Below are 13448 nucleotides of genomic sequence, written 5' to 3'. Positions count from 1 at the left end.
AGTAAAACATCTTCACAAACCAGATGCTGTGTGAGAAAGAAAATGACTAAGAGAGCTGTAGATACAATTTCCGACAATTGAGCTCAACTACTTTACTCACGTTCTCCTGATGCTGTTTGTCACAGTTACTCTCAGAAGGACACAAAGTTTGAACTGTCAGTGACATGTGTCATTTTTCAAAATCTCAGACTCCAGCGGTTAACAGTGAACTGTGGAGTAGCGCTCTTTTAAGTTGTTTGGTGGGAAGGACGGGAAGATTAGAGTTCAGAATTCTGCACTGGGAGAAACTGCCTTTGGAGACAGCATAGTTTATTTATTTATTTTTTTACTCTCACTTCCCAGAACAGAGTGAATATTTTGTCGGAACTTCAAGAAAGCCAGAGATGAGAAATCAGTAATGTTGGGTGCCCCATCTGGGAGCACATATAAACACTGTAGTTGGTTTCTTTCTAGAAATGATACCACCAATGAACCCACCAACGAACCAACCAACCAATAAACCAATGAAACAACCAACCAAACAACAACAACAACAACAACAGCAACAAAAAAAATACCCTTCCAAAATCCTGAGAAAACAAAAGAACAACAACAACAAAACCCTCACCATTGTGCTGTTATGATCCAAGGCTACAAATACTGCTTGGGGATGATCCTGTAAGCTTTGTCGTGCAGGGTTAGATTGGCCCAACCAGTTGTGTGTCTACAACAGCTCTGTTGCTGATTGTTCTGAATATACTTGAACTTATTTCTAGGCTTCATAATGTCAGACATGGGAAGGGTTCTATGCTTCGGGAAGGATGATAGACTATCCTGTTAATGCTAAAAGACCACCTTCTGGCATTCAGGTAGCTAGGTGTCTGTGATAGTCTTTATTCCATGTGTTTTGTATGATATACTTACTTTTTCTGTCCTGTTATAAATAATAAATTCCAATGTGGATAAAATGCTCTACTAAGTTTATGGTAGAATGTGAGTTTTTGTGGAGGCATACACAGACAAAATAAGGATGTGAGAATTCATCTTCAAAAGTGCAAATATCTCATTCACTTTAGTGGATGAAATGGCAAAGGAGCTGAAGAACTAGGGAGTGCCTCAGTCGTGGGGGGCTCCTGACAGTCACGACTCTCCCATCTCATGTCCTCTTTGCAAAGCTAACAGTCTGAGACCACAATGAGCCAAGAGGTGGGTAGAAGTCAAGGTAGGAGTAAGGGGCTTTAACGGTGCCCTTCTTTTTCTGTCATAAGCCCTGACCGAATGGAGGGACAGGAGAGGCACAGCTGACCTTCAAAGGCAGATTCAGAGTGCGTGTTCTCAGGATAGATATTTCTATTAATGGACAGAGATTGGGCGTATTGCTTGAAAGGGATGTAAAGAGTTTCCGAAAAAGCAACCGGGCCTTCCTAACTCCTTTTCATAGGCAAGGACAGAACTGGATCAGAGGGGAGATTTATGGTAACAGAAAGGTGGAACCAGAAATAAAGTCCCAGGAGCTGTTCAACGTTCTCACTGTATTTGTTCTGTGACCCATAATGATGTATGTGCTCAGTAGTGGAAAACCATATGCAATATTAGGCTCAATACAATGCAAAAGCAACGAGAGATCCAATTGGGTGGATGTCATTTGGATGATATTGGATGTCTTCAGTCTTTAAATTATTTGGGTTGCCTATTGGCAAAGAGCTAAACTCTCGAGTGAAGCGTAGACTTTTTCTTTGTTTGTCTGTGCTCTGGATTAATTTAGGGCTTTACCCTGGCATGTGCTCTAGCACTGTGCCATCAAGATATACCTGTGTTCTGCAAACTTGAACTCTTGTCATCTCTTCTAATTATACCATCATTGCCTACATTATGGTTCGAATCTCCGAGAGGAAAGCAAAGCCAAAGAAATGAACGCTCAAACCGGAGAGAGTGTTTGGGTAACACCTATGAGCTGCCAGTACTGCTGTTCATTCTCTTGACCCTTCTGTCACAGTGGCGACTACCAAGACCACAGGTAGGTGACGCACAGGGGATGGTGATGCGGAGGTGCCATGACTTCTGTTTATTATTATCTTCCCAAGCAATTCGAGTGACTCTGGATCTGTCACTGTTTTGTCATTCTTGCCCCTTGGGGCACAAATGGTTTGGAACCGCCAAATACTGGTCTCAGCATTTTTTTACTTGTTTCTGGCTATGTTTAAGACCACGAACCCCGACTTTGGTCCACAAAACGCTAATGTACCAGAGTACGGAGTACCGGGACAGCACGACCAAGCCCAACCGGCTCCATCTCATCAAGATGCAGAGATTTCAAAGTTTCCCTCATTCTGCCAAATCCGTTTGCATACAATTTGCAGTTTAGACACAAATGACCGATTTCTTAGTGCGCTGTGGCATTTTGGACACAGAGAGTCTTTTCAAGTAAGGGTTTCTGGGACCACTCGCAACCATACCACCCACCTCCTTTTACCTCTGTGGTAATGCCGAAGGAAGGCGGAGTAGTTGATGGACTCCAGGCTGTCACTGTAGTCCCCGTCGTGTGCAGGCTGGGGAGAGCTCTCTTGCTGCTGCTTGGCCTGTAGGTCTCTGCAGTACTCCCGAGGAATGTCTCTGTGGTGTTCCTAGTGTGTTCCGGGCTGTATGGAACTGTGTGGAAAGTTGTGAGGATCTGCGGGGCCACGGAGTTCCTAGCAATCCGCACCGAGACTTCTGTCCCCAGGCCAGCTGAGGGGAAGAAAGGACAGGGGCAAACATCATTCTCACATTTTATGAATTTTAACGATTTTGCTTTGAGATAGGCCATCACGTGGCTCAGGATGATGTTGAGCTTGCTATATAGCCTGAGGACATTGAACTCTTAATCATCTTGCTTCCACTTCCTAAGTGTTGATGTTACCTGTGTGGACCACCATGCCTGGTACATACAGGGCTAGGGGTTGAACCCAGGGCTTTGTGTAGGCTAGGCTAGGCAAGGGATTTACTAACTAAGCCATATTCCTATCTAAAAACAGTCCTATCTAAAAACAACTTTTACATAGTAAAAGAAGGTCCCTTCAATAAGGAACATGTGAATAAATTTAGCTGTATAGAAAAGCCAAGCTCTCCTCTGTATAGGAAAATGTCCATTTGCCCTGTCCAGTATACTCATCCTTGATCCATCTGCCAGTTTTATATTCTATAGCATATACTTAATATTTATCTTAATATACTTAAAATTTATCTGCCAGTTTTACATGGGGGAGGCAGAATTATGAAAATCTGCTGTATACAGAAAGGCCAGTTCTGCATAGAAGACAGAGTTCAATTCATGCTATGGATGTCTAGATGACTAGATTGGTCTCAGGAGTAGTCGGTGAGTTTCCAAGGTCTACCCACACTTTCGGCCATAGGAAATTCATCTTAAGCAGTGCTAGGGAATAGTTATAGCTCTTACCAGCTTCCCAAAGGAGCTGATATAACAGCTTTGAGAATCACTGTTACTGACTTGCCTAACTACATCATGAAGGGTGATGGCTCCTTCTTGGGGGAGGGGTTAATGATATTTATTTCTTTCACCATAATGCAAACATTTATGATAAGAACATTAGTGGTGTTAATTCATTTTAACTAATATATAAAAACATAAAATTATATATTAATGGAGTGTTAGTGATGCTTACATTTCTGCATATAGTATATAGAGTATATAATGTTTAAATCAGATCATACACATCTATCTCCTCAAACATCTTTTTAAATTTCATGGTGTAATTATTTAGAATCTTCTCCTAGATTTTTGAGATATGTAGTACTTTTCTGTTTACAGCTGACTGTCAAAGAGCACATCAGAACGTCTCGCTCCCGTCTAACCATGACATATTGTCTGCGGATGGGGAGTGTTTTTAATCCTGTGAGGCTTCAATCATGAGACTGTTGTATTTTCTTTTTTTCTTCCTTACTCTTTTCTTTTTTTTGAGACGGGGTTTTTCTGTGTAGCCAAGGCTGTGTAGCCTCAAACCTGCCTCTGCCTCCTGAGTGCTGGAATTAAAGGTGTGAGCAAGACTGTTGTATTTTCTAAATTAGATATCTTTTAAAAGAACAGCTAGTCATTTAGGATATATGAGCAGCTGGGATAAATTTTCAATATTTAAAAGCAAGCAAAAGAATTGTGCTCATCTTACATTTTTTTGTTTGTTTGTTTTTATGACAGTATTTCTCTGTAATTTTGGGGCCTGTCCTGGAACTAGACCAGGCTGGTCTCGAACTCACAGATAACCGCCTGCCTCTGCCTCTCAAGTGCTGAGATTAAAGGTGTGTGCTACCACCACCCGGCTCTTCTTACATTTTTGAGAAGCTCCCAGGCCTTTGAGTCACTGGGTAGCCATACCCTAGCGTAAAGCCGCACATTGGAAAAGTCTGCAAGTGACTGGCTGAGAGGTGTGTCTGGATGCTTCGCTGGCTTATCGATGCTATGTTGGCAGGTAGATAAACCCAGGAAATCCTGTCAAAATCAGGTAACTAACTCGAAAGAGTGGGGGCTTTAAGACACAGAGCAACTTTAATTTCTTATCACTTCTCTCCTTGTTCTTTGAATAAAACAACTCTTTAGTAGGCAATTACTATGTGCCAAGTAGCCCCTCTTAAAGAAGGAGTTAGTCGCACTTTCTAGTCAACTTTACTTATTCCTCTTTTGAGTCTCATTCCTTCCCATCCTAATTTTTCCTGACTAGCACACTTCATATGGCAATGTATGTAAATAAGAGAGGTTATGGGACAAAAATGGTTCATAACAGAAAAGGTCCATTTATGGTAATGAGATATAAGCAGTTTTTTTTTGGGGGGGGGGTTTCAAGACAGGGTTTTTCTGAAACTTTAGAGCCTGTCCTGGAATTAGCTTTTGTAGACCAGCCTGGTCTTGAACTCACAGAGATCCACCTGCTCTGCCTCCTGAGTGCTGGGATTAAAGACTTGCGCCACTACCGTCCAGCCTAAATAAACAGTCTTGAAAAAGTTAAAAAAGAAACATGGTGAATAAGCATTCTTTCCCTGAGACACAAAGAGCAATGCCAAGGATTTTGTGTGTAGGTAGGTGTGGACAGATACTTCAGCAAACAAAAGTATCGGACACCAGTTAAATTCAAAGTTCAGGTAATAATATTTCAGTATAATTGAGCTTATTTATTTAGTGCTAGGAAACAACTCAAAAATTATATTCTATAGCATATACTTAATATTTATCTTAGTATACTTAAAATTTATCTGAAATTCAAATGTAAGTGGGCATTCATGTGTATTGTCTGCAACTTTCCTTCTATGTCTACTCAATCTACACTTTGATAGCTTCACACTTTGATAGCTTTCTGGATGCTTCTTTCTGTATATTTCATTTTTTCCCCCTCCCACATCATTTATCATGGTCCCTGCCTGTGTGTTATGGTTACACACTTTGCACACAGGTGAGCTATTATGCTCAAGGTGTTTTCTCATGTCAAACTCAACCATGATTCTCCCCGAGACTCTGACACAACCGTCTTAAGAAGCATCCTTAATTTCTTAGTCTTGAGTTCAGAGTCTACAGTTTAGATGTCTCCCTCAAAAGCGTCTGTCAGTGTGGGGATGCAAAGCAGATGGAGGTCAGTATCTCTGTTCCTTTCAGCTTTGCCCAGTGCTGATTCTCTAAGTTAAGGACCACGTGATACAGTTTTAGTTCCTAGGCCCTTTTAAGAAAGTAATGATGGGGTTAGGACCCAAATCAAGCTTCTGAATACCTAGTATGCAATCACATTCTTGTGTGCCAGGCTCTGCTTCCTTCACTAAAACATGGCTGGTGAGTTTTTATTGTAAGACCTTAAAAAAAAGAAAACCAATATGCATATCATTGGCTGAAATTAGACTCTCCAGAGAAATGACCAGACATTCTGCAGATTTGGGCTACAAATCGCATTGCAGATGTTACCATTGCATACAGCTTTTGGCTTTTATATGGAGAAAAAAAATCTCAGTTTTCCTCTGCAATTGTCTTTAATCATCCTAATATGTTTTTTAAGATAACACAGACCAAACATATCCCTTTTTTATTTGAGGCCATCTTCTCCCTGTCCCCCTTTTTGCCAAAGAAACAAATTTTGTATCTCTGTATTTCATGTCTGTTGACTTTTTCTATTTAAAATCTAGAGAAATTTTAGCCCGAACATCCAATTTCTATGTTTTGCAGACTTGAAAGCAGTGGCTTGCCAAGATAGTTGGTGTCAAAGCCACCTTTGAAGTGTGATGGTTGCAGCTTCACCTTAGAAAAACTGGAAATTTGGTGGATTTGGTGTGGGTCCCAGGCTTTGCCACTCTAAGGTTCCCTGGGTGACTCTAGTCTACAGTTTTAGCCATATACACATTTTGAACCAAATTACAGCCCTGATACTTTCTTCCTCTGTTCCTCCCCTGGCCCTCCCCTCTCCTTTCTTTGACAGGGTCTCATGTAGATGAGGCTGCCATGGACTCCCATTCAGTTCTTCCACATCCCAAGATTAAAGGTATTACAAACCAGCAACTGTGATCATTTCTCATGTGGGTATTGGAAGTTTACAAAGTAGTTGAGAAGAAAGACAGTCCTTGCTAGAGATATACAAGATTTTCAAAGTTAAGGTCATTTTTCTATTGCTGAGCTCTGTTGGAATAGACATGGAATTATTCTAAAAACAAATCTTTTGGTGTTTTGGTGTCTATATCTTCTAATCATTTTGGAAGTGTGGAGACATTTCACAATTCACTGAAGAGGAAGATGTTTTGACAGTAGCAAGGAAAAGTTCTCGCACAATGGAAAAATATGGTAAAGCTAGCTTTAGTGTTTTTATGGAGCCATTGCTACTGCATTGTTTCCACATTATAGCAAAATTCTTCCTAGGACATAATTCAAGGCCAGCGACGCATCCTGTATTCAATCCAAAACATTTTCACACTGACATTGTTACTAGCTTTCAGTGAGACCAAGGTCATCTGTAAGATGATAAGATATGTGTTGACTTCACCAGGTCAAGACCATCTTTGAGCACAGTTTTAAAGGGCAAGAAACTAATAATCAGACTCAAAACTCATCATTAACCGAGATATAAGATTTTTGTACAGCTGGGAGGTGGTGGTGCACACCTTTATTCCCAACACTCAGGAGGCAGAGGCAGGTGGATCTTTGTGAGTTTGAGACCAACCTGGTCTATAGAGTGAGTTCCAGGACTGGCTCCATAGCTACTGAGAAACCTTGTCTCAAAACAAAAACAAAAACAACAAAAGATTTTTGTATAACGATAAGAACAATAAACAAATTAGTTTCTCTTAGCATCATTCTTGTGGCAAGACATTTTAAATGTATTAGTTTTTTTACTCTGGAGAAAAATGTCAAATGTAATAAAAGATAACACATCTATTAAAAGTGAGTAAATTATGTGGGGGAGCCAACAATGAAGCTGAAGGAAAGGGAGAGGCAATGCACACGCATGCACACTCCAGACAGTACTGGGCTCCATGAGGGTGAACGGAGCAAAGAGGGGAATTAGAGTAAATTAGTAAAAATGTCCAAGATGATTAGTATATCAGAAAGGGTAGTCAATGAAATAAAGGGTACACTTAAAAACATACCCAAGTGGAAATAAACTAAGATGATTAAATGAAAACTCATACCAACACACAGCAGAGTTAAATACCTGCTGAATAAATAAAAGCAGAACAGAGCAATTAATATGAAATAGAAAAAGAAATATGGATATACTCAAATGGACACTTTTCAATAGCCAGATATTGACAGGTTCTGGGTAGGATTATGGGTTGCACTATGAACCTTGTTTTTCAATTTTTAATGAGACAGGTTGATGTTTGGAACATCATGGTCTTGTTGCCATCTTGAAGACTCAGAGCGATAGCTTTAGAGCCCTGATTTTTGTTTTTTTGACTTTTTTTTTAAAGCTTTAAAACAGTGATTTGAAAAATAATTATTTTCATGGTGGTTCAAGCTGGGCGTTCCACACCTGTAATCTCTGCACTTGGGAAGCAGGACCCTCTGTGGGACAGACAGTTTGTGAGTTTCAGGTCAGTCTGGGCTTACACAGTAAGACCTCCTCTCAAAAACACCAAGGCCTTGCAGGGCGGTGGTGGCGCGCGCCTTTAATCCCAGCACTCGGGAGGCAGAGGCAGGCGGATCTCTGTGAGTTCGAGGCCAGCCTGGTCTACAAGAGCTAGTCCCAGGACAGGAACCAAAAGCTACGGAGAAACCCTGTCTCAAAAAAAAAAAAAAGACAACAACAACAACAACAACAAAAAAAAAAACAAAAGACAAAAAACAAAAACCACCAAGGCCTTGCAGGCAGCATGGAGGTAAACACCTGCCATGCCTGATTTGAGGTTAGAGATGGGTCTCCCTTCCTGTGGGTAAGAGTAAAAATGTTGCTAGGGGATGGTGGCACATGCCTTTAATCCCAGCTCTTGGGAGGCAGAGGCAGGAGGATCTCTGTGAGTTTGAGGCCAGTCTGGTCTACAGAGAGAGTTCCAGGACCAGCCAGAGCTACAAATGGAAACCCTGTCTCATAAAATAAGAAATAAAAAGAGTACAATTTGTTATATTTAGCATGGTCCTGTGTCACTCAGGACAGACCTGGACAAATCAACCACAGGGACGAAACTGTACAGATTGCTCCATGTGCTGTATATGTTCCAATAAAGTTGAATTTCCTAATAGACTACTGTATTTTTACTCTCTTTGCATAGTCAGAAGTGATAGGATTGAGACCATAAACCTCAATATCTGTTGTAGAGGAGCCCTCAAATAAAATCTAATTACGTACTTGCTTAGCATTTGCCTAAGAGACAGAGCACTGCTTAAAGATTACCATGGTAGAAAATCTCCAATCAGCCTCAGAGGTGGGTAACTAGGAAAAGGTTTTAGGTACAGTGGATGCTCATCTCCAAGAAGGACTGTGGACCCATGATAGTGTTAATACAGGTCCATAGCTCCTGACTCCAGATCTTGAGGCTCTTGTGGATAAAGGAAGGTGGGAAGGGATCTTGGGAATCTGTGTTTTCAGTAAGCTCTGCCTTTTCCTCACGGCTTTGTCAAGCAGCCAGCTAGATGGATCGGTACTGGGAGGCACTGGGAAGAATTGGGGAAGTCCTGGAAGGGACTGGGGATCATTGGGTCAGCACAGGGAGTACTAGGTCAGCACTGGGAAGGACTGGGATACACTGGGATAAATGAGATCTGCCCTGGGAGGCACTGGATCAACACTGGGAAACGCTGGGTCAGCACAGGGAGGTAGCAGGAAGCACTAAGCAGCTCACTTATAAGGGATGTACACTAGACACGAAGTTAACTTGGGTTTAGGATGATTTATTATATCCTGATGAACTTCAGTGTATTTACCATGGAGATTCATTTCTAAGTGATTCTCCCAGTGTTCTTAAGGGCTCTTTCATGCCCAGTGTATTGCGATTCTGCAAGTTTTATCTTTCATGACTCCCTGAGCCAACCTCTGAAGGAAAAGCAGAGTCACCATGAATACAGCCAACCTCAAGAGAAGATGAAACTGCATATACGTTCCACAAATATTCCTACTTAGGACAATTATGTACTGAACCAGGAATTTGTGTGTGCATATACAATTTTTTATGCACATCTGTTATCTGGGGACACTAATTATCAACAATTAGAAAAAAATTTGTGATTACTCATTGTCTTTGACTGTTTCCAAAAATGTATGTTCCCTTCGAATGATGTGCGCACCAGCATGAAACAGTTTTGAAGCACGGCCTAGTATCATCTCTGTTTTTTGATACTCCTTCCTGTGTCCCAAAACCCCTCCTCATTAGAGGATAGAAGTTTCTAGGTCAGTCGAATCTAATTTCCTCACCGTTGACTTTAGTCATTACATGTATTATATTTAATGACTTTAGTCATTATATGCCTGGATGTATATTCCAATACCTAGTAGGGTTTGGTCATAGTGTCTGACACAAAAGGGAGACTCAAGAAGCAGTTTTGGATTTGAGAAGATGGCACAGTGGGTATGAAAACTGAGTTCAGGTCCCCAGGACCCTTTGAAGGGTGCAGGTTCAATAGCACAAGTCTCTACTATGGTGAGATGAGAGAAGGAGACAGGAGAATGTGCAGAGATGTGTAGGCTGTCTAGTGTGATGCATGCAGGGGTGAACAAGAAACATTGTTTTAAATAAGATGGACGTCATGGCCTAAGACCCGTGATTGTCCTATGACCTTTTGATACTCAAGAAGTGGCACTCACACGAGATCTCACACACACGTACATGTGCACACACATTTTAAAGTTTGAGTACAAGAAAAGAAGGGAAAGGAAATCAACAGAGGCAGAGAAGTTGTGGACTTTACTGAGGATAATGAAGTTTTTCATTGTTGGGTACCACTTAGTGTACTTCCGTTTGTAAATGTATGTGTCCTGCAGAGGAGGTAGATTGGAGCACATGGCTCTCCCTGGGCTTTGCGAAGACCAGAATGACTTTCAGGACTCATTAGGCATCACTCACCTTGCTTTGCACAGAGGTTTTCACTGACCAGCTTCCCTTCCTTGTTGGTGTCTAATTTCATCCAGCTATCGAGGTATTTACTAATCTTCTTGACCACTACCTTACGGTTTTGTTTCTTGAGAAAGAGGGAGGTATTTTCCACCTCAAGGAAGCCTTCCTGGTCATGGCAGGTCCATCGGGGTGCCTGGGCACAGGGAGTGGAGACTGCTGGTCGGAAAGGACCCCTTGAGGAGTTGGAGATACCCAGACACGATCCAGATTTAATGTGAAGGAGCTTCCCATCCTCAGTCGACAGCCACTGCTGGTTCTGGCTGCTGGCATTGCATGAGCTCATAACCACGTTCTGATTTATGGAAAGACACTGCTGCTTGCGGACATGGACTATCTGGAACCCCTCTGGAAGATGAGAGACTTATGAAGTGCCATGGAAAGGCCATCAAGTAGCAAAACCACCTGCCCACATAAGTAACTGAATTAAAAATAACAGGTTTACTTATATTTTGATCTCTCTAGCATTGCAAATACATAGTCTCAGACTTAGCTCACATGACTTAGAATCCTAAGGCAAACAACAACCCTTCTTCCCCACAAACCCGATCAACAAACCAACCAATCAACCCACCAAAAGAAAAAAAAAAGCAAAAAACCAGAACCAAAACCAAGAGAAGAGTGTCGAAACATTAGACATAGCACTCCCCTGTTAAACTTTTGTATGATTTAGTGGGCATACATCCCCACTGGAAAAAATGAAAGGAATCTTGGAAAAGAAACAAAGTCATCCAAGGAATATGGCTTTTCATTGAAGAGGAAAGACAAATACAGAGAATAATGTGTGCATTATGAAAGTCAATTACAGCTTGGTCCCCTATAACCATTTGGTCCTCTTCATATCATAGCCCTGTTCCATTATATAACAGAGTGAGATGCTCCATTCTCAGTCCCTGTGCTCCCAAAGTAAATAAATACTTGTTTACAAGTTGTATAGTCTGAATAAGCGCTTTAAAAATTGGGTACATTTATTAAAAGGTAAAAATACCATGGAATTTCCCATCTTTCAAAGCATAAGTTGCGGCTGGTAGCCAACAACTCAAGTATTGATTACCAGAGGCTATGTCCCTGCAGCCCTGCAGATAAACATCGATTTGGTGACAATGTGTATAGTTTCCCACCAAATACTAACATATTTTTAAAAACATCAGCATTTCCTGAAGACTAAATGCCCACTTTTAAAACATTCACCGCAAAACACTCAGGCTCAGAAACCATTTTCAAGGAGTTTTTAACCTAAACCACCTAGCTTTTCCATGGAAATATTCAATCTTCCCAAATGACAACTTCCAAATAAAGCACATCTCCTCACTCTCTTGAATCATATTCCGTATGTATGTATTTTTCTTTAACAGAAAAGAAAGTAAATGTATAACTTGATTGGGAAAAAATTACAGAGAATTCTACAGATTGTTACATATAAATAATGAAAGCTCTTTGCTCAGGGCTCCTCACTCTGAGGCCCATTCTTCCAGGAGCTGAGCTGTCCCAGGCACTTGGTAAATATTTATTTTCTTCTGGAGAGAAATCTCAGCGTGGCCAGAGCTGTCTCCTTTAATCCTCCCTCCCCATCGTCTCTGGCTACACTGCCATGGAGACCTGGCTCCGATTCTGGCTTATTTCAGACACTTCTCAAAAGGCTACCAGCCTGTTTGGCTAACATTGAGAGAGACAATGCCTCAGGAAACTGAGGCAGACCCACTCACCTAAGCTCCCGAGAATCAGGCAGGTTAGAATCGCCATGTAAAATTCAGCCTCCATTTTCCACTTAAACAACGGTTCATGCTTCGCTTGGGGGCAAAAAAATCCTCCCAGATAAGAGAGGCAAAGAGGGAGGAAGGAAATGTGCTTCACGGAGAGGGGAAAAGTCAGTGACACACTTCCTCCAATTGAATTGTTTGGGGGAAGTTTTACACCAGTGTCCTTCTGTCTGTTTCCTTAGAAAGAAGGTATAATGATCATCTCTTTTTAAAACGTAGACCCAGCCCCCAGGAGCCAGAATACACCCCAGAGCGTTTGTTTTCCCCTGCTGTCTCTTGGGCACATGAGTACTTCTTAACCTCAAGACGGAGGAAGAGAATCGTAATGTCAGGTAATTGAGTCTTCCTACACCACTGCCTTCTTTTCAGGTGATATGATTCTGTCCGATATACGTAAGCCGTGCAGTTTATGGGGGTCTGTGACAAGTGTGAGAAAAGACATAAACACGTACTGTTTGCATAATGAGACACTGGCCTCTATGTGGGAAACCACATAATGCTGGCACTTCCAGATCATTATCTCTCCAGTGGTTCTAAGAATGCCTTTGGAGAGAGGCAACTCTCTGCCCGGGAGAAGAAGACTGAAATTAAATCCATCATAGTACCTACTTGAGTTTACACACACACACACACACACACACACACACACACACACACACACACGATGGCTGTTTTCCAAATTGGGCGTAAGAAAAGAATACACGCCGCTCAATACTTCCTGTTAAGAGCCGTTTATTGGTAGTATGAAAACAATGTCAACTTTGTTGCATTGAACATTCATAGGCGAACCCAACATCTCATGTTTGCTGGGGCTAGTCATCTCACCTTCCTTTGTCTCATGAGAAATGAAAACTTTTAGAAATATAAGTTCATGCGTGACAGCATCCTTTAGAAGAACTTCCAGGAATGAGGCAGGTTGGAGCATCCCCCAAGGCACCTGCCTCGTATTGGGAGAGAGATTCCAGGTAGACAGCATATTCAAAAATCCCTTCTTAGAAGAAGAGAAAGGAGTATTTAAAATTATTGGTACTTTTTAGAGTTACTATAAATGTGTTGATCCCCTTTTGAAAGCAAAACAAGTCACAATGTAGAAATATAGTGGCTGGAGTTGTAGAACAAGAGCCAACTCTGTGCCTAATAATA

General features: G+C 41.5%; 1 protein-coding gene across 1 annotated transcript in view; it reads right to left on the bottom strand.

Annotated features, from left to right (window-relative positions):
- Ptprb (protein tyrosine phosphatase receptor type B) overlaps window positions 1-12347 on the bottom strand; it is a 114625-nt gene extending 102278 nt beyond the window's left edge. Inside the window, exons 1-3 of the mRNA XM_050135450.1 lie at window positions 12252-12347; window positions 10498-10893; window positions 2453-2706 (exon numbers count right to left, since the gene is read on the bottom strand). Coding sequence (XP_049991407.1) covers window positions 2453-2706; window positions 10498-10893; window positions 12252-12306 — 705 coding nt within the window. The 5' untranslated portion in view covers window positions 12307-12347. The remainder of the gene's footprint in view (window positions 1-2452; window positions 2707-10497; window positions 10894-12251) is intronic.
- Between the last annotated feature and the right edge of the window lie 1101 nt (window positions 12348-13448).

This window comes from Alexandromys fortis, unplaced genomic scaffold (genome assembly GCF_014885135.2).
Source record: "Alexandromys fortis isolate MF-2015 unplaced genomic scaffold, M_Fortis_MF-2015_v1.1 scaffold_24, whole genome shotgun sequence".
NCBI lineage: Eukaryota > Metazoa > Chordata > Mammalia > Rodentia > Cricetidae > Alexandromys > Alexandromys fortis.
Note: the sequence above shows the minus strand (reverse complement) of the source record. Positions and strands in the feature narration are given on the sequence as shown.